Source organism: Peromyscus eremicus, chromosome 5 (genome assembly GCF_949786415.1).
Source record: "Peromyscus eremicus chromosome 5, PerEre_H2_v1, whole genome shotgun sequence".
Taxonomy (NCBI): Eukaryota; Metazoa; Chordata; class Mammalia; order Rodentia; family Cricetidae; genus Peromyscus; species Peromyscus eremicus.
Window position 1 is genome coordinate 74,663,492 of NC_081420.1, and position 19,092 is coordinate 74,682,583.

The window sequence follows — 19,092 nt, forward strand, 5'->3', positions numbered from 1 at the left end:
CAACATTTTCAATGATCATGTAAGAATACTAATTATGTTGCAAATATTTTATTGGGAGTTGGGAGTTCTTACACTTTAACATTGTATTCCTGTCCTCTGTATGCTTTTAAGTTTTACTTGAATTCTGTTCTTCTAAAAATATTTTACTAATAGCAGTTTGCTTAAAGCAAATAAATTTTATGCTGTTAAAGTCTTAAATGTTAATTTCACCTCTATCTTTTAATTTTTAATTTATACAATGTTGACGGTTGATAAAGCATGGAAGTGTAGGAACCTATATTGGAATTCTGGGTTCATGCCCTCTTAGTGATGGGGATTGGAATGACGTTTGGAGACTGCCATGTTGGAAAAGTGATCTCACTTGCACGGGAGGCCCTGGCTGAGCTAATGGACCAGGCTGTTGACTAGGAAGAATAAAAAGAGGGCAGGTAAGATGCAGAACAAGACTGTTGAGAACTTCGGGGTTCTAGAACCTCCAGGCAGCTGGAAACAAAGGAGATAAGAATCCTTCCTTTGCCAAAGCTCTAGGAAAAGGCCCTTGAGTTAGTGAAGGATCACTCGCGCCTTGTGAGAATCAGAAATGGCTTCAGGGGATTTGGGAAAATCCTGGGAACTTCGGCTCACTGACTGAGTAAGTAGAACCAGATTCCTTCCACCCATCACCCAGGAAACCAGTCTACAGATGGCATTGGGAGTCTGCCTTCTCAGTAAGAGTGGAACCACAGTTATCTGAGCAACCCAGCAAATGCAAGCCTTGGCTTCAGAGGTTTCAAACAGTATGCTTGGGGCTGCCACTGCTCTGGCTATTGTCTTGATCTGTTTCAGAGCAGATTCTGATGCAATGGACGAAAACTTAATTAACATGTAGGCTCTGGATCTTACACATCATTTGCCTGCTTCTCTGTCCCCAGAGTAAAGCCACAAGCCAACACACTTTCCATAAAGAGACAGTATTGTAGGTCTGGTGGCCTCTACGGTCTGACATGGTTCCTGGGGCCTGACACTGCACTGTGAAAACAGCCAAGCACAATATATCACCATCTAGGCAGACCCAGGTTCCAATAAAACCTTACTTGGAAAATAGGTCTGATTTTTCTGAGCTTTGTTCTTCACCAGCATCCAGGTACCCCACTGCTTAGAAACTGGAAGCCCCACTGTGGTTCTCTGCTAGTCCATGCTTGCACACTGAGCCGTGTTTTCAAACTTCCCAATGGGGAATCTATCTCCATGGGAATGACTAGCACCTTTGGAAGATTCTAGGCAGTTACAGAAAACAACAATAATGGACAAAAAACAAACACATAAACCAAAAAAACCTGTACAAATCTTGAGTTAGTGTCCCGAGTAGTTATCAGAAACACCACACCAGCCTCATTCCAACAAAGTTGTGCTGCTTGAAGAAGGAGTTATTTGGATGGGAAAAGATCTTGTTGGAAGCCGGTCATCAGCAAGAAAGGCAACTCTCGCTTTTGCACCCCTTTAAATAACTCATCTCCAGGTTCCCTTGTTGCCCCTGTTCCTCACCCCAACACGTCCCACTCATGTTACCCATTGTCCTCTCTCTATACTAATTCACTAGAAGCCAAACATGTGGGGACCTCCACTAGGGTGGCAGTGAGGGCAACCCCTCAAAAAATCACCCCATCCTTTTGTAGTGTCAGATGAGAGACTGGTATGTTTGAAGCAAGACCTCTCCTTCTGGAAAAGCATCAAAATAGAATGGCAGAGAGAGAGACCCTTCATCAACCCAGAAGTCCGATGTCCCCACAGGCACTTGTCTGTCTCATCTCTGAGTGCATATGTGGGGAATGCCTACCTCCATGTTTTCTTCTTTGCCCGTCTATACTGAGAGTTAAGGTGAAATGTGGAAAGGCCATGATTTCCACCTGGATGTCAGTGAGGGAAGGTACATTTCTCTTTGATTCTAAGGACACAGCAGTGAGGGCCTCCCATCTTATTCTTGCCCTGTGTTTTGTGTCTGAGTTATTTTCTCCTTTTCCCCCCCTGATAGAGGTTCAGAATGGCTGAAAATGGGCAGGACGGAATCAGGTGGGGGTGCCCACAACCAGGAAGAACTAAAGTGGTGTTACTATGTTCTGAAATGCTGATGACTGGTGCTCTTAGTATGAATCAAGGTTGTCTGATCACTCTCCCAATCTTTTGGCAGGCTCTGCTTCCAACGGGCCTTGGGGATGAAGACTGCCGGTGTCTTGGCCCTGATTATCAGCCTCAGCATAGTTGCAGAATCCAAACTCTACACTCGATGTAAACTGGCAAAAATATTTGTGAAGGCTGGCCTGGACAATTACGGGGGATTTAGCCTTGGAAACTGTGAGACTCCTCCCCTGCCTCCCATCTCGTTCTAATTTTGAGTGTGGGTGTCTGCTAGGAGGTATAGCAGATCCACTCCATGTTTCCAGCTGGTGGCCTCCAGCCTGGCCAAGCTCTCCTCCCATCGGAGATGGCTGCTAGCTCTTCACGTGTTCTCCCACACTGCTCACCCTCACCCTTCTCTCCTTCTCCCCTGGTTCTTGGTTTCTCATGGCTGGAGTCCGGTGTTCATGACCACAGGGAGGGAAAAGAACAGTGATGCCACCATCCCAGTGTGTGGAGAAGGCTAGGCTTCCCCTTGTAAGGCTCAGCTGCCGGCTGCTGTGCAGGTTCTGGTTGGCACTCCTGCTCCTGTACACACTCCCATGTCCTGCTGTTATTTCTCACTTGTGTGTGCATCCTGCCCAAAGGTCTGCTGGGAGGAGGCCAGTGGGGAGCATGTATAAAGAAGTTCACCTCAATGGAACAGGCTGAGATAAAAGACTGTGGTCCCCTTAGGTCTTTCTCTCCCCATATAGGGATCTGCATGGCATACTATGAGAGCCGTTACAACACCTCAGTCCAGACTCTCCTGGATGATGGAACCGTTGACTATGGCATTTTTCAGATAAACAGTTTTACGTGGTGCAGAAGTGATAGAATACGACAGAAGAATCACTGCCACGTTGCCTGCTCAGGTACTGTTTCTGGTTATCCCAATTCTTCATCTTTAAATGCTTTAAAGCAGATGTAGAGTTTATGTACACAAGGAAGTCTGCTCCTGGGCCGGCAGATGACTCAGTAGCATGTGAACAAATGTCTTATTCCTCCTAGGGTGGTTTTTAGTAAGCCCTCCATGAAAACAGGGTTGAACCAGTGACCTATGTCTTTTCGTGGATTGAAACATTTTAGTTTTCAACAGGAATGGGAAGCATCCCTTGCCAAGCGCATACCAGAACTGATGTTCTTCCGGCATGGAACTCTGTACTTCTTTGTGTGGATTAAGACAAATGGGCTTGGTTTCCATTTCTTAGAGTAGAAATTAAACCAGGATTCACTTCCTGCTCTTTGCTTCTGTTACTCAAGGGACACATGTGTGACCAGGATTGGGAGCAGTAAACACAGTAGGCATGAGTTCTGCTTCACCAAGCCTTACCCAGTGAACAAGAGAGGATGTGCAGCACAAAAGCTAACTCGATGGCTGGCCATGAGGGCATCGACTGACGTGGGCTCCAGGAGAACACGATAGTTTAAGAAACTCCAGGCCTGGGAATCTAGCTCAGTGGCATATAGTGTTTGTCTGGCATGTTGGAGACCCTAAGGCCAATCCCCAGTTCCACCAAAAGTAGGGAAAAAAAAAGGTTCATGGAAAACTCTGACTGAGGACATGGAAGACATACAGGACCTGAGAATCAAGAAGAGTCATTCTAGGTAAAGCAAACAGCAAAAATAAAGAACTGGATGTAGTAAGGTTTAAGGGCAGGGGAGTACTGAGCCAGTCTTCCTATGGGGAAGGAAAGAATACCTAAGAATCATAGGAAAGGCTGGAAACTTCTGGTTGAGGCGTTGGTGGCAGCCAGGCTAAGAAGCTGGCCTTGATTTCTGCCTGCAGTGGGGGACAGTCACGGTCAGTCAGTGCAGCACTGATTACAAAGGACTGATTTGCAAGAAGGGCATGAAGCAGGTCAAAAAGGAGGCCACCTAAGCATCACTGTTAAGAGAGGCAAGTCATCAGTGGCGCTCACGGGGGAGGGGCTGGAGAAGAGGAAGCAGAGCTATGGAGCAGGCGGGAAAGGTGGGGGAAGATGGCTGTGTTCTTCTCCCTAGTTCATTCACTGATGTGTCCCCAGTACCTAAAACATTATCTGGCCACTGTTGGTGCTCAATAAATATCCACTTATTAAAGACATGAACGGAAAGAATGCAGGACAGGGTTGAAGTCAGTCAGAAAATACTCTGGGCCAAATTCTTTGGGAGCAGAAAATAAACTGTTTAATTGATCTTTGCTTCATCATTAACTTGATTGCTTTAAGAAACAGCTAGAGAGCCAGGCAGTGGTGGCACATGCCAGGCCAGCCTGGGCTACAGAGTGAGTTCCAAGAAAGGCGCCAAAGCTACACAGAGAAACCCTGTCTCTGTATAGAAAAGAAACAGCTGGAGCACTGATGAGACACATCTCTGGGCGTGTCTGTAAGGATGTTTGCCGAGTTTACCTGAGGAAGGAAGACATGCCCTAAATGTAGGCAGCACCCTTCCATGGATGGAATAAAAAGAGTAAAAGGAACCAGGCCTACTGGTGCACTTCTTTAATCCCAGCACTCAGGAGGCAGGTGGATCTCTGTGAGTTCAAGGCCAGCCTGGTGTATATAGTGAGTTCCCGGATAGCCAGAGCTAAATAGACTGTGTCGCAAAAAACAAAAACAAAAACAAAAACAAACAAACAAAAACCAACCAATCAACCAACCAACCAAATAAATAAATAAATGAAACAAAAAAAAAAGAAAAAAAAGGAAAAAAGTGGAGGTGAAAGGAGAAGGGGGTGAGCAGCTGCATTCATCTGTCTCTGCTTTTGTACTGGGGACACAATGGGGACCATCTGCCCCATGTTCCCACTGCCATCCATGCCTTTCCCGCCATGATGGACTGCTTCCCCTCAAAACCCTTTATCCCTTTCCCTTTGTTTACTTTTCCTCATAACAACAAGGAAAGCATCTAGTACACCATCCCATCCCTTAAACCAATGAGCAAAAGAGGCTTCAAAATTGTGACTACGAGTGCTGAGTTTGAGCAAGAGAGGTCATGCTGGGCAGAATGATCGGACCCGGACCCAGTCTAAGCACGTGAGTCCTTGGAGGTAGAGTCATCCCCATCTGAGGTCACAGGGGGGCAAATACTGAAAGAGAGATGAAGATCAGACACTCAAACAACGTTGCTGGCTTGGAGAGCAGTGAGAGAGGCATGAGCAAAGCAAAGGGCGGCCTGCAGGAGCTAGGGGTGGCTCCCATCTTATATCAAACAATCAAACATCTACCTCAGCCCTACAGTCAGCGGGACTGAATGTTACCAGAACAAACGTATGATTTTAACCCAACCGATCCCATGTTGCCCTTTCACACAACTATAAGAACAGCTTGTGCTGTCAATGCCATGATGTTTGTGGTCATTTTGGGGGCAGAAATAGAAAACAAATACACCTCACCCCTACTGGACTGCCATTGTGTTCACTGGGAGTCACTGATAAAGCTAGAACAAGGCACGTTTTAGGAAAAAGGAGAACAAAACAAAGAGTTCTTGTGATTTAGCAACTTATGGCAGAAAGGAAAGCTTGAAGGATTAGAGAAGGAAAACATGGTGAGGAAATCTCTAATAGCAGCACAGGAGAAAGACAGAGAACAGAAGCATGGACAAGAAAATGAACGGTATTGCGAACTACAAGGATATGGTACCTGACAGAAGAGAGGGAGAGATGCAGAGCCCTTTCCTGAAATTCAAGTTTCCACCCACAGCACCAACAAACCCCAAACTAAAGAACAGGACTCCAGCACGTAAGACCTCCCGTGTGACTCACATAATGGAGGCTCACACTCAGGCACATCCTTCCAAAACTCCACTAGGAAAATGAATGTATGTGGTCCGTACAAAAGATTAACCAAGGAGTGAGCAACATAAAATTTCTCAACTGCAACATTGGTATCGGAAGAAAGAGGAACTGTGTGTCCAAAATTCTGAAGAAGAATAATTTCCAATAGATATTCCTTTATTAGTCAAATTGTCAATACATTTTGAATATATCATGAGAACATTTTTAGACAAGTTGCTAAAAAGTAAAAACTTCACCTTTTATATCACTTGGTGTTCTGACTTCCCAGAAAACTCAAAGTTGAAAATTAAGGGGAAAATGTAATGTTTTTGTTAGTTCTTTGAGAATATCATAGCTTATTTTGATCATATCCTATCTTACCCCAACTCCTCCAGATCCACCCTCTCCGTCTTCCCCTCCAAACACCCTCAACTTTGAGCTTGTTCTTCCCCCAACTTCTCTCTTTTTTTCCTCAACCGAGTCCAGTCTTTGTTGCCCAACTAGTCTTAGAAGTGGGGTCTAGAGTGTGATTGACCTGCCAGGAGTCACATCATTAAAGAAAACAGACTCTTCCAACAGATGTCAAATGCCAGGAATTCCTTAGCTCCTGGTGATGTTTCATTTCCACCTCCCCCTTTCCATGATGGGATTTTTTTTTTCTAATTCTAGTTTGTACAGCGTTACGCATGTTGTCTATAAGTAGTTCATATGTATGTGACTTGCTGTGTCTGGACAAGTGTCCCCTTTAAGTTATCCATCACCTCTGGCTCTTAAAGACTTTCTGATCCCTGTTCTGTGAAGATTCTAAGACTTGCAGGGAGGGGTGTGACATGGATATCCCATTGAGGACTGAGTACTATAGTTTCTCATCTCTTCAAGTTTACCAGTTGAGGGTCTCGATATTAATTGTCATCTGCTGCAAAAGGAAGCTTCTGTAATGAGGGCTGAGTGAAGCTCTCATCTATGAGCATAGGAACAAGCTAATAGGAAACATTTTCATACTATGTCCATTTAGCACAGTAATAGTATTGGGTTCTCTCTAGGGCCTATGAGATATCTAGCCATAGATTCTCAGTCATGCCAACAGTGCCAGGAATGGGTTCCATCTATGGAGCAGGCCTTAGATCCCATCAGAAAATGGTTGGTTACTCCCACAACATGCATGCCATCATTTTACCAATGGACATACCTTGTTAGGCTGGTCATTATTGAAGCTTGAAGGATGAGCTTTAGATTACTCTTCTCCTCCAGAAGCATACATAGCACCTTCCAGCAATCCAGGAAAATTTTAACAGATCTATTAATGAATGAATGACCTTTCTTTTGGGAAACAGTGAGGATGGTAAAGCAGACGACTGGGAGCAGTAGGCATTGCCATCACCTGACCCAAAGCAGAATGAAAACAGGGCTGTGATCAGTTTCTCACTGAAGACTATGAGGAGGAGACATGACCTCTCTTTGGGGACACAGCTATGTCAAGTGACATGGAGAAAAATCTGGAAGGAAATAATCCCAGACTCATTGTCCTCCTCGCTCCCTTCCTTACTGGTGTTCACTCTGACTTAAGCCTCCAGAAGTCAGAGGACATGGAAATCCATTGGTGGCTTCTCTGCAGATTTGCTTCCCAGTGCACAGAGCACAGTGAAGACAGGTATGGAGGAAGGTTCTAGCACAGTTGCCATATAATTTTCTCATAGCACCATTAGGGGGAGATTTTTCACAAGAGGATAAATTAAAGCAAGAAAAAGAAAGACACAAATCAGGAAAACAAAGGACACAAATCCAGTAACTAGGAACTCAGTGGAGGAGAAAGGCCAAGGGAATACTGGGCATGGCCCAGGGAGGCTAATCTATATGGCTTCCAGACTGAAAAACTGATCTTTGCTCTCCAGCTCATAGTTTGTCTCCACAGCAAACAAGTATTTGAAGAAAGCTTGGGTGCTCTGTAGTTATAGCTGAATGTTCAGAAAATGTCTCTTATGTATTCTCTTGTCTTAGTTCTGTGAAGAGTGAGAAAGACATTCTTAAATTAGTGGATCTTGTAGTTTTGTTTCTTCTTTCTAACAGATGAGTTTCTGAAGCTCTGTTATCAGATGCGTGCATATTGATGATGGTGGTTCTTCTCAGTGGGTTAGCCCTGCTTTCACTAGAGTCCTACCCCCCCCCCCAACCAGGGTACCATCTCTCACACAGACACGGTATAGTAGTGTGATTGTAACTGCAGCTTCTTCTGGGAAGCATCTACACTGTCAATTTCCTTCTATTTTGCTTTTAACTCATCTATGTCTGGGCACTAAAGGTGAGTTTTTATAGGCAGAACATAGTTAGTATTTGCATCCATTCTGTCAATCACATATTTGTATTAAATGATTCAATCAAGGTCAGCAATTGCTTTCCTGAAAGGACACATAGTAAATATTTTATTTAGGCTTTGCTGGCCATATGTTTTCTGTTGCAGTTACTAAACCATAATGTAGTGTGAAAACAGCCACAAAAATATGTAAATGACTAGGCTTGGCTGTTTTCCAATAAAACTTTATTTAAAAACAAGGGGGGGGGAGATGGAAATAGTTGGCAAAATGCTTGTTATGCAAATATGAACATCTGAGTTTGGATCCCCACAACCAACATAAAAAACCTGGTTCAGTGGGTATAATCCTGGTGATGGGGGCGGGGGGAAGAGAAGAGGATCATGGGGCCCTGCATGGCCACCACTCTAGCCAATTAGTGAGCCATAGTTTGAGTGAGAAACTATGTCTCAAAAAATAAGATAGGAAGTGACGGAAGACCCCACAATGTCACCTTTTGGCCAGCATAGGCATGCAGGTGTGTTATCTGTGGCTTAAATGGGATCCTTGCTTCATTGCATTCTATCTCAGGACTGTGTGCCCGTGTATTTCACTTCGGCATGTGGTGCACCTCACTAGGAATTTTATTTTATTGTTAAATTTTATTGTATTAATTTATTGTTTTCACTTGAAATAGTTACCTGGCAGACCACTTTATAACAGAGATAGTTTTCACTGCATGTCACATATACTCCATCCTCAGCTCTCAACTCTTCATTCCTTGGGTGGAGTCCTTTGGGCAGGCAGTTAAGGAATGTTCGTTCTCATGTAGCCTAAAAAATTACCTTCAACTGTTTCTGTTTTTGTGGTAGAGCCTCCTAACAAGCATGCCCAGCTTTCTTTGTCTGAGAGTGACTCTATTTCATTTTCATTCTTGAAAGAGTTTATGTATAAATAAGAAATAAATAAATTTCTGCATAGTATACGTACAGGAACAAAGTGCCTCAAATATGAAAATATGTGTATAAATAATATGTATTTCTATATATACATGAAATCTTATATGGGAAGGAAAAATTTTGATCCTTCTTCGGCATGCTTCTCCTTCTAGATTCCGACTTGAACATGCTCAATGTTCTCTCATCACTCAATGAGTTCCTCCTTTTATGTGTTATATTTTTCAGTATTTTCCATTAATTCTTCAAATTCTGTCATCAAAATCTCTGATCTTTTTCCCTGAAGTGTCTAATCTATCAAACTCGAGTCTAATATCTTCTTTCCACCTAGTGGTAGGAAATTATTTCATACTCCATCTTACATCATATTTTTCTGTTTGCATTGACCATTTGGTTCTTATTATGGGTTATGTATCAGCACCTCTTTTCTATGTAATAGTTTTCTTGGCTACTAGTTAGTGTGCTTAAGTAGCCTTGTGGGTGTCTGGCTTGTTGTTTGCATAAGGAAGGAGTGTTGGACTTTGACAAGCAGCTGAATTCATCTTTAAATACCACGACAGAGTTCTAGACTAGTTTATGGTATGGCTAGCTCATCCTCTATCAAAGTAGGTTTCTCCTGGCATTTTTGGAATGCCCTAGAGCAATGGTCCTCAACCTTCCTAATGCTGTGACCCTTTAATACAGCTCCTCATGTGGTGGTGATCCCCAACCATAAAATCATTATCATTGCTACTTCATAACTGTAATTTTGCCACTGTTATGAATTGTAGTGTGTAAATATCTGACATGCAGGATGTCTGATATGCAACCCCTATGAAAGGGTTGTTCCCGGCCCCCCCCCCCGCCCCCTCCCGCAAGGGTTTGCCCTAGAGGTTCAGTGAGGTCTCTTCATCCTGAGTATTGAAAAATAGGGTAAGTCCCCCAACCTGTAGAACCCTGCAGTTGTCCAGCTCCAGAGCATTTCTTCCTGCCTGGCCCAGGGAGTCAGGCACTTGGCTCATCCGGATTATTTCAGATGTACTCTGCCTGCCTTTCAGATAGTCTCCACAAATTCCTGCTCCAGAGCTTCTGACCTATCTCAATTTTCACCTATCTATTCTTCTCTGAGCGAAAAGTCACAGCAATCACAGGCTCTGTGCCTCTGTTTCCTCTCTTAAAGGACAGCATGGTACCATCAGGTGTCCAACGTCTGAAAATAAGCTTTTCATGTATTTTGTCCTACTTGTCCAGTTGTTGACAGCAGGAAGAAAAATTCTTCTCGCCATCATAGATATGCTTGACTCGATATGTATATTATTTAGTTAATACTGTTCCAATTTAATTCCAGTTAAGGAAGTCTCGGGAAATGCAGGATGATCCTCATGTAGGGAGCGAAAGTGTCAGTGGTTGATGGTTAACACTAAATAACGTTCATATGTTTCTGCTTCAGCTAGAGATGGAGGGCTGGGTTGTGGTCCAGTGATCGAGTGCTTGCTTCTCATACACAGGACCCTGGGCTCCATCCCTAGGATGGAATTTTTAGAAACAGCCTTAAAATAGAAAATAGGATGTTGGCTTTATACCCTAACCAGTCTTCAGTAACTGATGGACCTCAGCCTTGGGCCAGAAAGACTGTAATTGGAAACAATGTCCTTCTGTCCCGTGCTGTATAGAAGTAGGAATTTGTTAGGAAACCCTAGAAATGAGTTGGCATTAGGTACCTTCACGAGGTATATTGTGGTAGTATTGTGTTCCCCAAAATATTGTGTACCCTAATAAACTTATCTGGGGTCATAGAACAGAACAGCCACTAGATACAGAGGCTAGAAAATGGTGGCACCCACACCTTTAATCCTAGCCTTCTGGAGGCATGGATCTCTGTGAAGTGAGGGAAAAAAGCAGAAAGGTATTTAAGGCATGAAGACCAGAAACTAGAAGCTTTTAGCTGGTTAAGTTTTTAGGCTTTTAGCAGCAGTTCAGCTGAGATTCATTCTAGATGAGGACACAGAGGCTTCCAGTTTGAGGAAACAGGATCAGCTGAGGAATTGGTGCGGTGAGGTGGCTGTGGCTTGTTCTGCTTCTCTGATCTTCCAGCATTCACCCCAATACCTGGCTCCAGGTTTGTTCTTATTAATAAGACTTTTTAAGATTCAGTCTACAGTATATGACCTTACATCTATGTACAGTACAGACTTCATGCCACTTCAGAAATTATACAGTCTCTTTGATTTCAAAACTGTATTCCTAAAACCCTTTCTTCCCTTCTTCAAACTACTCAGAATTTATTTTGATGTATTTGCTGTGGTTTAAATGTGTTCCCCAAAGTTTACGTGTTAGAAATAATACCAAATTCCCGTGACTGATATTTTGAAATGGGGAGTTGGGAAAACAGTTCGGGTTAGATGACAGAGGAAGGATGGGGACCCTATTTTGACATTAGTGACTTTATAGGATGGGGAGGGAGGCTAGAATGAACACGCTTCCTGTCTTCCAGTAACGCCCTCTGGCACATGCCTTCACCAGCGGATCTCCCAGCAACATGCACTAAACAAAATTCTCTTACTTATAAATTATCTAGTCCCAGATATTTTGCTAGGGCACCAGAAGATGGACTAGGTAAATACATATATAAATTAAACACACACACGTATATGCATGCATACATAAACACACACACACACACACACACACACACACACACACACACCGTTTACGAATTTCCTCATATAATGGCAATCTTCTTCTAAAACACAGGCTTTGCTAATGAGAGATGGTTACAGAAAACGTGATTGCTGATATCTCCATATAACGTAGTCCATGTACATCAATCTTATTCCTCATCAGCTGGGCATCTGAGTTGGCCTTCGTTACTTCAGAGTAAAGTAAAGAAGAAAAAGAGATGTAAAGCAGGACCATGGAGATTGTAATTATTCGGGGGGGGGGCATAGGGACTCTGACATGCACTAACTGGAAGCAAGAACTGCTCTGGGTACCAATTGCTGCTGGTTTCTGTTGTTGAGTGTAGAGTAAACTATTCCACTGTATATTGTTTCTGAGGAACTGGTCCTATTCTTGTTTGACTAGACAAAATTGTCTATTTAAGGTAAATTGGGCAGAAACAATTATTGGCATGAATCCTTCTAAAAAGCCTGCTACCTCCCCGATTTCTGCCCCTCTGCTGCCCCTCTGTGGTGATTTCACTGTTTCAATGTCTCAACTCTGCATCTGGTTCCCTCTCGGCCCCAGGCTTCCTAAGCACTAAGTTAATCCAGTCATTTTCAAGAGACTTTTTCCTTATTATTGTCTTGGTTTCCTGTCATCCAGGCTGGGCTCCAACTTACTATATAGCTGAGGCTGGTCATGAACTCATAACCTTCTTGCCTCTAAATTCCAAGAGCTAGAGTTACAGTCATGCACCACCACCACTCAGCTCTGAGTAGTACTTTTGAAACAACCTAACAAGTCTGACAAACAGCTTCCCTCATGGTGTCCTCTTCTCTAACCCACACCACCTGATTCTGCTGTGTAGCTGGAAGTTTTTCTGTGTCCTGGCCGGCTGGGGTCGGGACAAATCTCTCACCCACAGTCCCATAACCTTTTATAAAATAATCACACAGAGGCTTGATATTATTTACAAACTGTATGGCCATTAGCTCAGGCTTATTACTGACTAGTTCTTACACTTAAATTAATCCATAATTCTTATTTTTGTTTAGCCACATGGCTTGGTACCTTTTCTCAGTTCTGCCTTGTCATCTTGCTTCTTCTGTGTCTGGCTGGCGACTCCTGACTCAGCCTTCCTCTTCCCAGAATTCTCCTCATCTGCTTATCCCACCTATACTTTCTGCCTGGCTACTGGCCAGTCCGTGTTTTATTTATCAACCAATCAGAGAAACACATATTCACAGCATAGAGAATGACGTTCCACAGCCCTGCTGTGAGTGAATGAATCCTATTCAGGGTTCAAACTGTTTTCCCAAGACTGAATCTTGCCCTGGCACATATGCATGGGATAGACTCCTGTCACAGAACAATGGAACACGGCAGCTTCCTCCTCACAGTATGTAATGCTCCCTCCCCACCCCTTGAGACAACACCAATGTCACTTGCTCTAGGATCCCTCCCCAGCCTCTTCCAAACATAGACCCATTTACTGGTCATGGGGCCTCAGTTTATAGGAACAATTATGGTATCCACTAAAATGAATGTTCTGAGGATGGATGGGGGTTTTCATGAAGATATTTACTGTATGCCAACACAGTAAAAGTTGTATTATCTGGTGGTAATGAATAGCTCTTATAGATATGTGTGTCTCCAGAAACAAGACGTACAAGCTGCCATAGCTCTGTTGCTCCTGATGACCCTAAACTAAATGTGAGAGTTTGTATCCACTGCCTTAGCTGCTCCTGCCTCACCTCAATCCTGTCTCTGGTTTTCTTTCTGTTGTGGTTCTTTTTTTTTTCTTGTGAAATAGTGGTTTGTTTTAAATAAAAATAAAAATAAACCTCATTTTGAATAAATTTGCCTACAGGAAATGTCACAACCTTAATCTTCTAAGAAAAGTAATACAATTAAGAGTAAACCAGCACACTGAAGGAAAAATTTCACTTCTAGCAAATTTACAAACAATTCCCTATTATGATATTTTATTGAAACATGACATTTCAAGCCAATGTTTCTTCTTTCTGGTTGTTGTTTTGTTTTGTTTTTTTTCCTGACAGAATAAATGCATTTCTGTTGTAAAATGTTAGAGGATAAACACCTCAGTTTCAAAGCATTGACAATCACATCTTAGTGCTAATTCTCATTAAGACACCAGCGAGTTCATAGTCGTCTCTCAAAAACTGTCCAATAGACTGTGTAGAGGTGGGACCTTCTGTACCACGTGATGGGAGATCCACCAGATGGCAATGCACTTGAAATCGAGCTAGACAACAGAGAGGCTAAGGCTTTAGATGCATTTAACGTTAATTAAGTTTACTGTATATTATCTTTTCCAGCTTTATTTAAGTATAATTCACAAAAACCCTATGTAAAGTGTGTATACAATGTGATGGTTTCAGATCCATATGTATTGTAAAGTGATTTCTATACTCAGCTAGTGGGACATCCATAGTTACTGGGTATTTGTGTGTGTGTGTGTGTGTGTGTGTGTGTGTTATGTGTGTAATATGTATGCAGTATATGGGGGAGTGGTGCATGTATGATGTTTGTGTGTGGCATGTATACGTGTGTGGGTATGGTGTGTGTGTGTGTGTGTGTGGTGTATATGTGGTGGAGGTATGTGGAATGGGGTGATATATGATGTGGAGAGAGTGTGTATTATATGTGAGGCATGTGTATGAGGTATGTGTTGTATATGTGGTATGGTATTTGTATAGCATCTGTGTGTTATATGTGTGTGCATAGTGTGTGTCTGGTATGTATGTGTATGTGGTATATGTGTTGGATTTTGTGTGTGTGTGTGTGTGTGTGTGGTGGGGGGGAGGTGGTATGTGGGTGTGTATAATGTGTGGTATATGGTGTGTGTGATACAGTAATAACTACATAATCATTATGCTGTGCCCTGGACCTCCAGAAGAACCCTTGCATCTATATCTGCAAGTTGGTACTGAGACCAAATACCTCCTTGCTTCCCCAACTCCCAGACTCTAGAAACCACCACTCCGTCCTCAGGTCTTCACCTAGAGAACCCATCTTGCTGGAGGAGTGATGTCAGACTTTTCATATTTGTTTGACTTTTTCTGTCATGTTTATGTCAAGGAGGTTTGGAAACCACTTCCAGGCAAGCAGGAAAAAACCACTGACAATCAAGGATCACACTTGCACCCAGAGACTTTGACTGACAAATAAAGAGTGGGGCAGCTAGCTCACAACTCTATATTTTTTTCACGTGAAAAACACCTTGGATAATTCTTTTAATGTATAAACTGGAAAATGACAATAGATGGTTTAACCTTTACTGATAGAGATGACATAGATGTCAAAGTGATCTGAGTACAGGAAAAAAAATACTGCTCTGCCTTACGTGTGTATTTCTACAGGACAGTAAAAATGGCTTCATAGTTAAGAGCTCCTGATGCTCCAAATCAGGCAGCTCACAACTACCTATAGCTCCAACTCCAAAGGATCTGACACCTCGTTCTGGCTTCTGCAGATACTAGTGTATACACACACACACACACACACACACACACACACACACACCATAAATATCTTTTAAAGTGATTTTTATGCTTCCCACTATCTTTTAAATGCAGTTCTCCAAACTTTTCAGAACTGTATTATTCTCAGGTAGCCCAAGGTCAGGATGGTCTTGAAAACGAAAGCTGTATTATATTGGTAAAGAAATTCATGTTTCTCTGTAGGGAAAATCACAACTCTTCTGAGCCCCTTCCAGAAGAGCACAGAAGTTCTGGTATAAGGACCCCTGAGAGAGCAAAAGCCCCAGCTAACCCTCACATCTTTCTTTGCAGCCTTGATCACTGATGACCTCACAGATGCCATTCTCTGTGCCAAGAAAATTGTTAAAGAGACACAAGGGATGAACTATTGGTGAGTGTTTCCGTGGGAGACTCAAGCTGACCCGCGTGGGACCTACCGTGTGTCTGTCCACAGTGGCTAGGGTGGACATGGAAAATCGGTATCTGCAGAGTAGTCCAGACAAGGGAATATGAGCAGTTTACACTCACCCCCACGAAAGTGAGAGTCCAGCGCAACACAGCACAAGGGGCGAGTATGGGAAAAGTCTTGATGTCATGTGAAGGAAAGGGGTCTATCTATCACCACACCAGGGGCAGGGAGCTTGACTTTGCTCTAAATTTGTGTGAGATTTAGAGGCTGCAGCAATATCTGGTGGAGAAAGGTAATTAATAAACAGAGTGAGGAGGAGATGCCCAAGTCCGTAAATGACAACCAGCAGGATCACGTCCGAGCAAGCTCCCTTCATCTCGATGGCTGTATTTCTAATGAATCCTGCTAATCGGGGTACCCATTTGGTAGCTCAGAGCTGGGGCTCTCCATGATCCAGCCTTACAAAAGCACTTTGCTTGTTGGTGAGGCAAACAGTGACTAGGAGGAAATGGGGTGAGGGAGGAGAGACAGAGAAAGGCTTTAGTGAGACGGAGGAGGGATGGAAGCTTTAGGTGTCTGAAACAGGTGAGCCACTGAATACCCCTCCGGAGGTTACACGGAAGGTCATTTGGGGTGGCATGCCTCCTCCTGCTGTCTCCACGCCCATCCCCTCCTCAGGCAGGGTTGGAAGAAACACTGCGAGGGGAAGGACTTGTCTGAGTGGAAGAAAGGATGCGAGGTCTCCTGATGTGGAGCAGGTGCGAGGATGCTCTGCCGTGGCTGCCCAGATTTGTAATGAGTATGTATCCCTTCTCCGCACGGTATCCCCTCTCAGAGCTGGAGAGGGAATCCAAGCTGTGTTTAAAGGAAATAAATATTTCCGTTTGTATGTCTTCACTTTCCCCTGGCTTGAGTTCAATGATGTCACAATAACTTGATGCTGTTAAGACTTGGGAAAATCATCTCTGGAATGTTTAAGAGAATAAACTTTTCTTCTTTGCTGTAAAGGTTCCTAACTATGTAGCCCTGACATGTCTGCTCATTCGAAAATGAGGCTTTTGAAGGTAAAAAAGATGCACTTGGTAAGGAACCTTAAGAAGGCTGCTAGCCAGTTTGCCAACCCCTACATCCCCCGAGAGTGTGTGGCCATTCTTTCTAGTCAGGGGACCCTCAGCACTTCCTCAGATCGATGCTGCTGAAGAGGGCGCTCCCGCATCCTGGGTGGAATCCTGATGGCAGCTCTAGTAGAATAAAAACATCTAGAGCAGCGGTTTTGAACTGGTGGGTTGCAATCCCTTTGGGCGTCCCATATCAAATATGTAGCAAAATTATTGATGAAGTAACAATGAAATCATTTTACTGTTGGGGGTCACCACAACTTGATGAACTGTATTAAAGGGTCATAACATTAAGGAAGGCTGAGAACCGCAAGTGCTAGATTCCAAAGAAACTCCAGGCAAATGGCTAACGGTGGTGTCTATTAGCATACCAAAGTACATGCTGGCTTCCATGCTCTCTCAGCATTGTGAATACCTGTTACCCAGTCCCCGGCTCTTCTCACCCTGCACCCCCTTACCCTAAGCATTAACTCACAGGCTTCCCTTCCCCTAGCTTCTCATTCCTGTATAATCTTGTCTTTTAAGCACAATCTTATCCTCATTTTATACAATGACAAAATTGTTTTCATCTCAAGACGTGCAGAATGGGTTAGCTTGGCCTGGAACCTGAGGACCACATGAAAGGAGTCTATACCACGCTGCAGTGGCCTGAGGACATCAACCAGGGAGATATTTCCAGGATGGCTCTGCTGGAGATGGCCATGGCCCCCTCTCCTGACGCACACAGCACGGTGGCTCTGCCCAGGGGATTCATGTCCAGTTTCCTGTACATCTTTCTGTCCCGCTGGGCCAGAGTTGGTTGAAGCTTTGATTCAACCTGCTTTGCTCTAAAACTGAGGTGGAAGCTATAGCCTCTTGTTGAGTGCCGTATGATCTAGACCTTACTAAACTGAAGTTTGTTGGAGAAACGGTTACAAAACAGTAAGCCTCCATTAGAACAAAGTCCCCCAGACTGATGAACGCCATCCTAACACCTACAGAACCCTTCAGTGTTCCCCTGTTGCCCCTGCCCAGCCTTGACTGTTGCTCACTTCATACCTACTAGCTTAACTTAATCTTTGAAATATCATAACAGCTGCTTGTCAAAGATTATTCACCAATATTGTTACAACTTAACAAGCGTCATAAACCATGGGAGAAAAGCTTTCGGAACATATTTAAGAATTGAAAAATAGTTCTGTAGGATGACTTGGGGAAAACTGAAAAAAAAATGTAGAATCCATTAAGGTCCACTAAATCAATAACCTGTGCCTATGGAAGTCCATAAATATGTATTTTCCCTGCAATTGCCCAGTCATCCATCTGTCCTGCAGGCCTCGTTTTCAGCAGAACCCTCCTCCTTCATTAAAACCAGTGGCACCAAGTTAATGAGTGAGGTTGGCACAGACCTGGCGCCAGCCATCAATGGCCAGGGGAAAGAAAAAAACAATCCCCAAAGTTCAAGATAATGGGACGCTTGCTGGCGCTACGTGATTGATCTCAAAACTCATAAAATTTCCAAGCATGCAATCTTACTATTTTCCTCCCCAAATGTTTTATTTATTCAGTATTTCTATAAATACTAATTTGGGTTGAAAATATAATTTTCCATAATTAATGCCTCAGAAATGCAAGAGGAAATGATTACTTCTATTCTTAGGTTATCTTTATTTGACAAAAGAGTGGTGAGGCAGCCACCCTCATTCCTTCCCTGCGTGCGGTTTCCATGACACCCGGAAGCAGACTTGCTTCTTTATTTTCCTCACGACCACCGTATCAGCAGGCCTACCAGATGCACGGAGCAGATGGTTAATATTAGGGGTGTGTTATGAGCACACTTTTTTTTTTTCCTTTGGGGACTGGTTCTTGAGAAACCCCTCCCCCAGGATCTCCACCCTTCACAGCTCAGCTTGCTCCCTGGCGCCCCTTAACACTTTCTGGTCCTGTCTGCCATCTTCCTTGATACCTCCTGCATCTAGCCTGCCGTTCCCCCTCTAGATATGGTTGACACTGGTTCTTGCCTGGGTTGGGAAACTGGGCTGCCGCTAGAGCTCAGCCCAGCCCACATGAAGCTTCCCTCTCCTCTGACCCTCAGAGGTCTTTCCTCTGAGTTTGTATTATCCAGGGCTGGTATTCCTATCCAGTCTGTAAACTTGACGCCTGGATTTTATCTTTCACTTCCTTGGTTTGTCGCAATCCCCTCTGCAGTCATGACCACGTAATAGCTGATTATCACAACTCTGGTGCTGTTTGGTTCTGCTGAGCACCTGGGACAACTGAAGGAGTACAAATGGACTCTTGTATTTAGA

The 19,092-nt window shown here is 43.6% G+C and overlaps 1 protein-coding gene across 2 annotated transcripts; it reads left to right on the plus strand.

Annotated features, from left to right (window-relative positions):
- The first annotated feature begins 499 nt into the window (after positions 1–499).
- Positions 500–16,639, plus strand: LOC131911547 (lysozyme-like protein 1). 2 transcript variants are annotated; one of them, XM_059263720.1, is made up of 5 exons: positions 500–631; positions 2,168–2,331; positions 2,850–3,008; positions 15,590–15,668; positions 16,369–16,639. In XM_059263720.1, the coding sequence occupies exons 2-5, from the start codon at positions 2,193–2,195 to the stop codon at positions 16,622–16,624; spliced, it is 633 nt and encodes a 210-aa protein (XP_059119703.1). In that variant the 5' UTR covers positions 500–631; positions 2,168–2,192; the 3' UTR covers positions 16,625–16,639. The 2 variants fall into 2 exon arrangements, with proteins under 2 accessions (XP_059119703.1, XP_059119704.1); XM_059263721.1 differs by having other exon boundaries at positions 16,365–16,579.
- Positions 16,640–19,092: the final 2,453 nt, after the last annotated feature.

What these genes read in the sequence shown, in the direction of transcription:
- LOC131911547 (XM_059263720.1), top strand. Translation starts at nt 2,193, where the DNA reads ATGAAGACTGCCGGTGTCTTGGCCCTGATTATCAGCCTCAGCATAGTT. An exon ending in GGGATTTAGCCTTGGAAACT is followed by an intron (nt 2,332 to 2,849) that starts GTGAGACTCCTC and finishes CTCCCCATATAG; the next exon opens with GGATCTGCATGGCATACTAT. An exon ending in CTGCCACGTTGCCTGCTCAG is followed by an intron (nt 3,009 to 15,589) that starts GTACTGTTTCTG and finishes CTTTCTTTGCAG; the next exon opens with CCTTGATCACTGATGACCTC.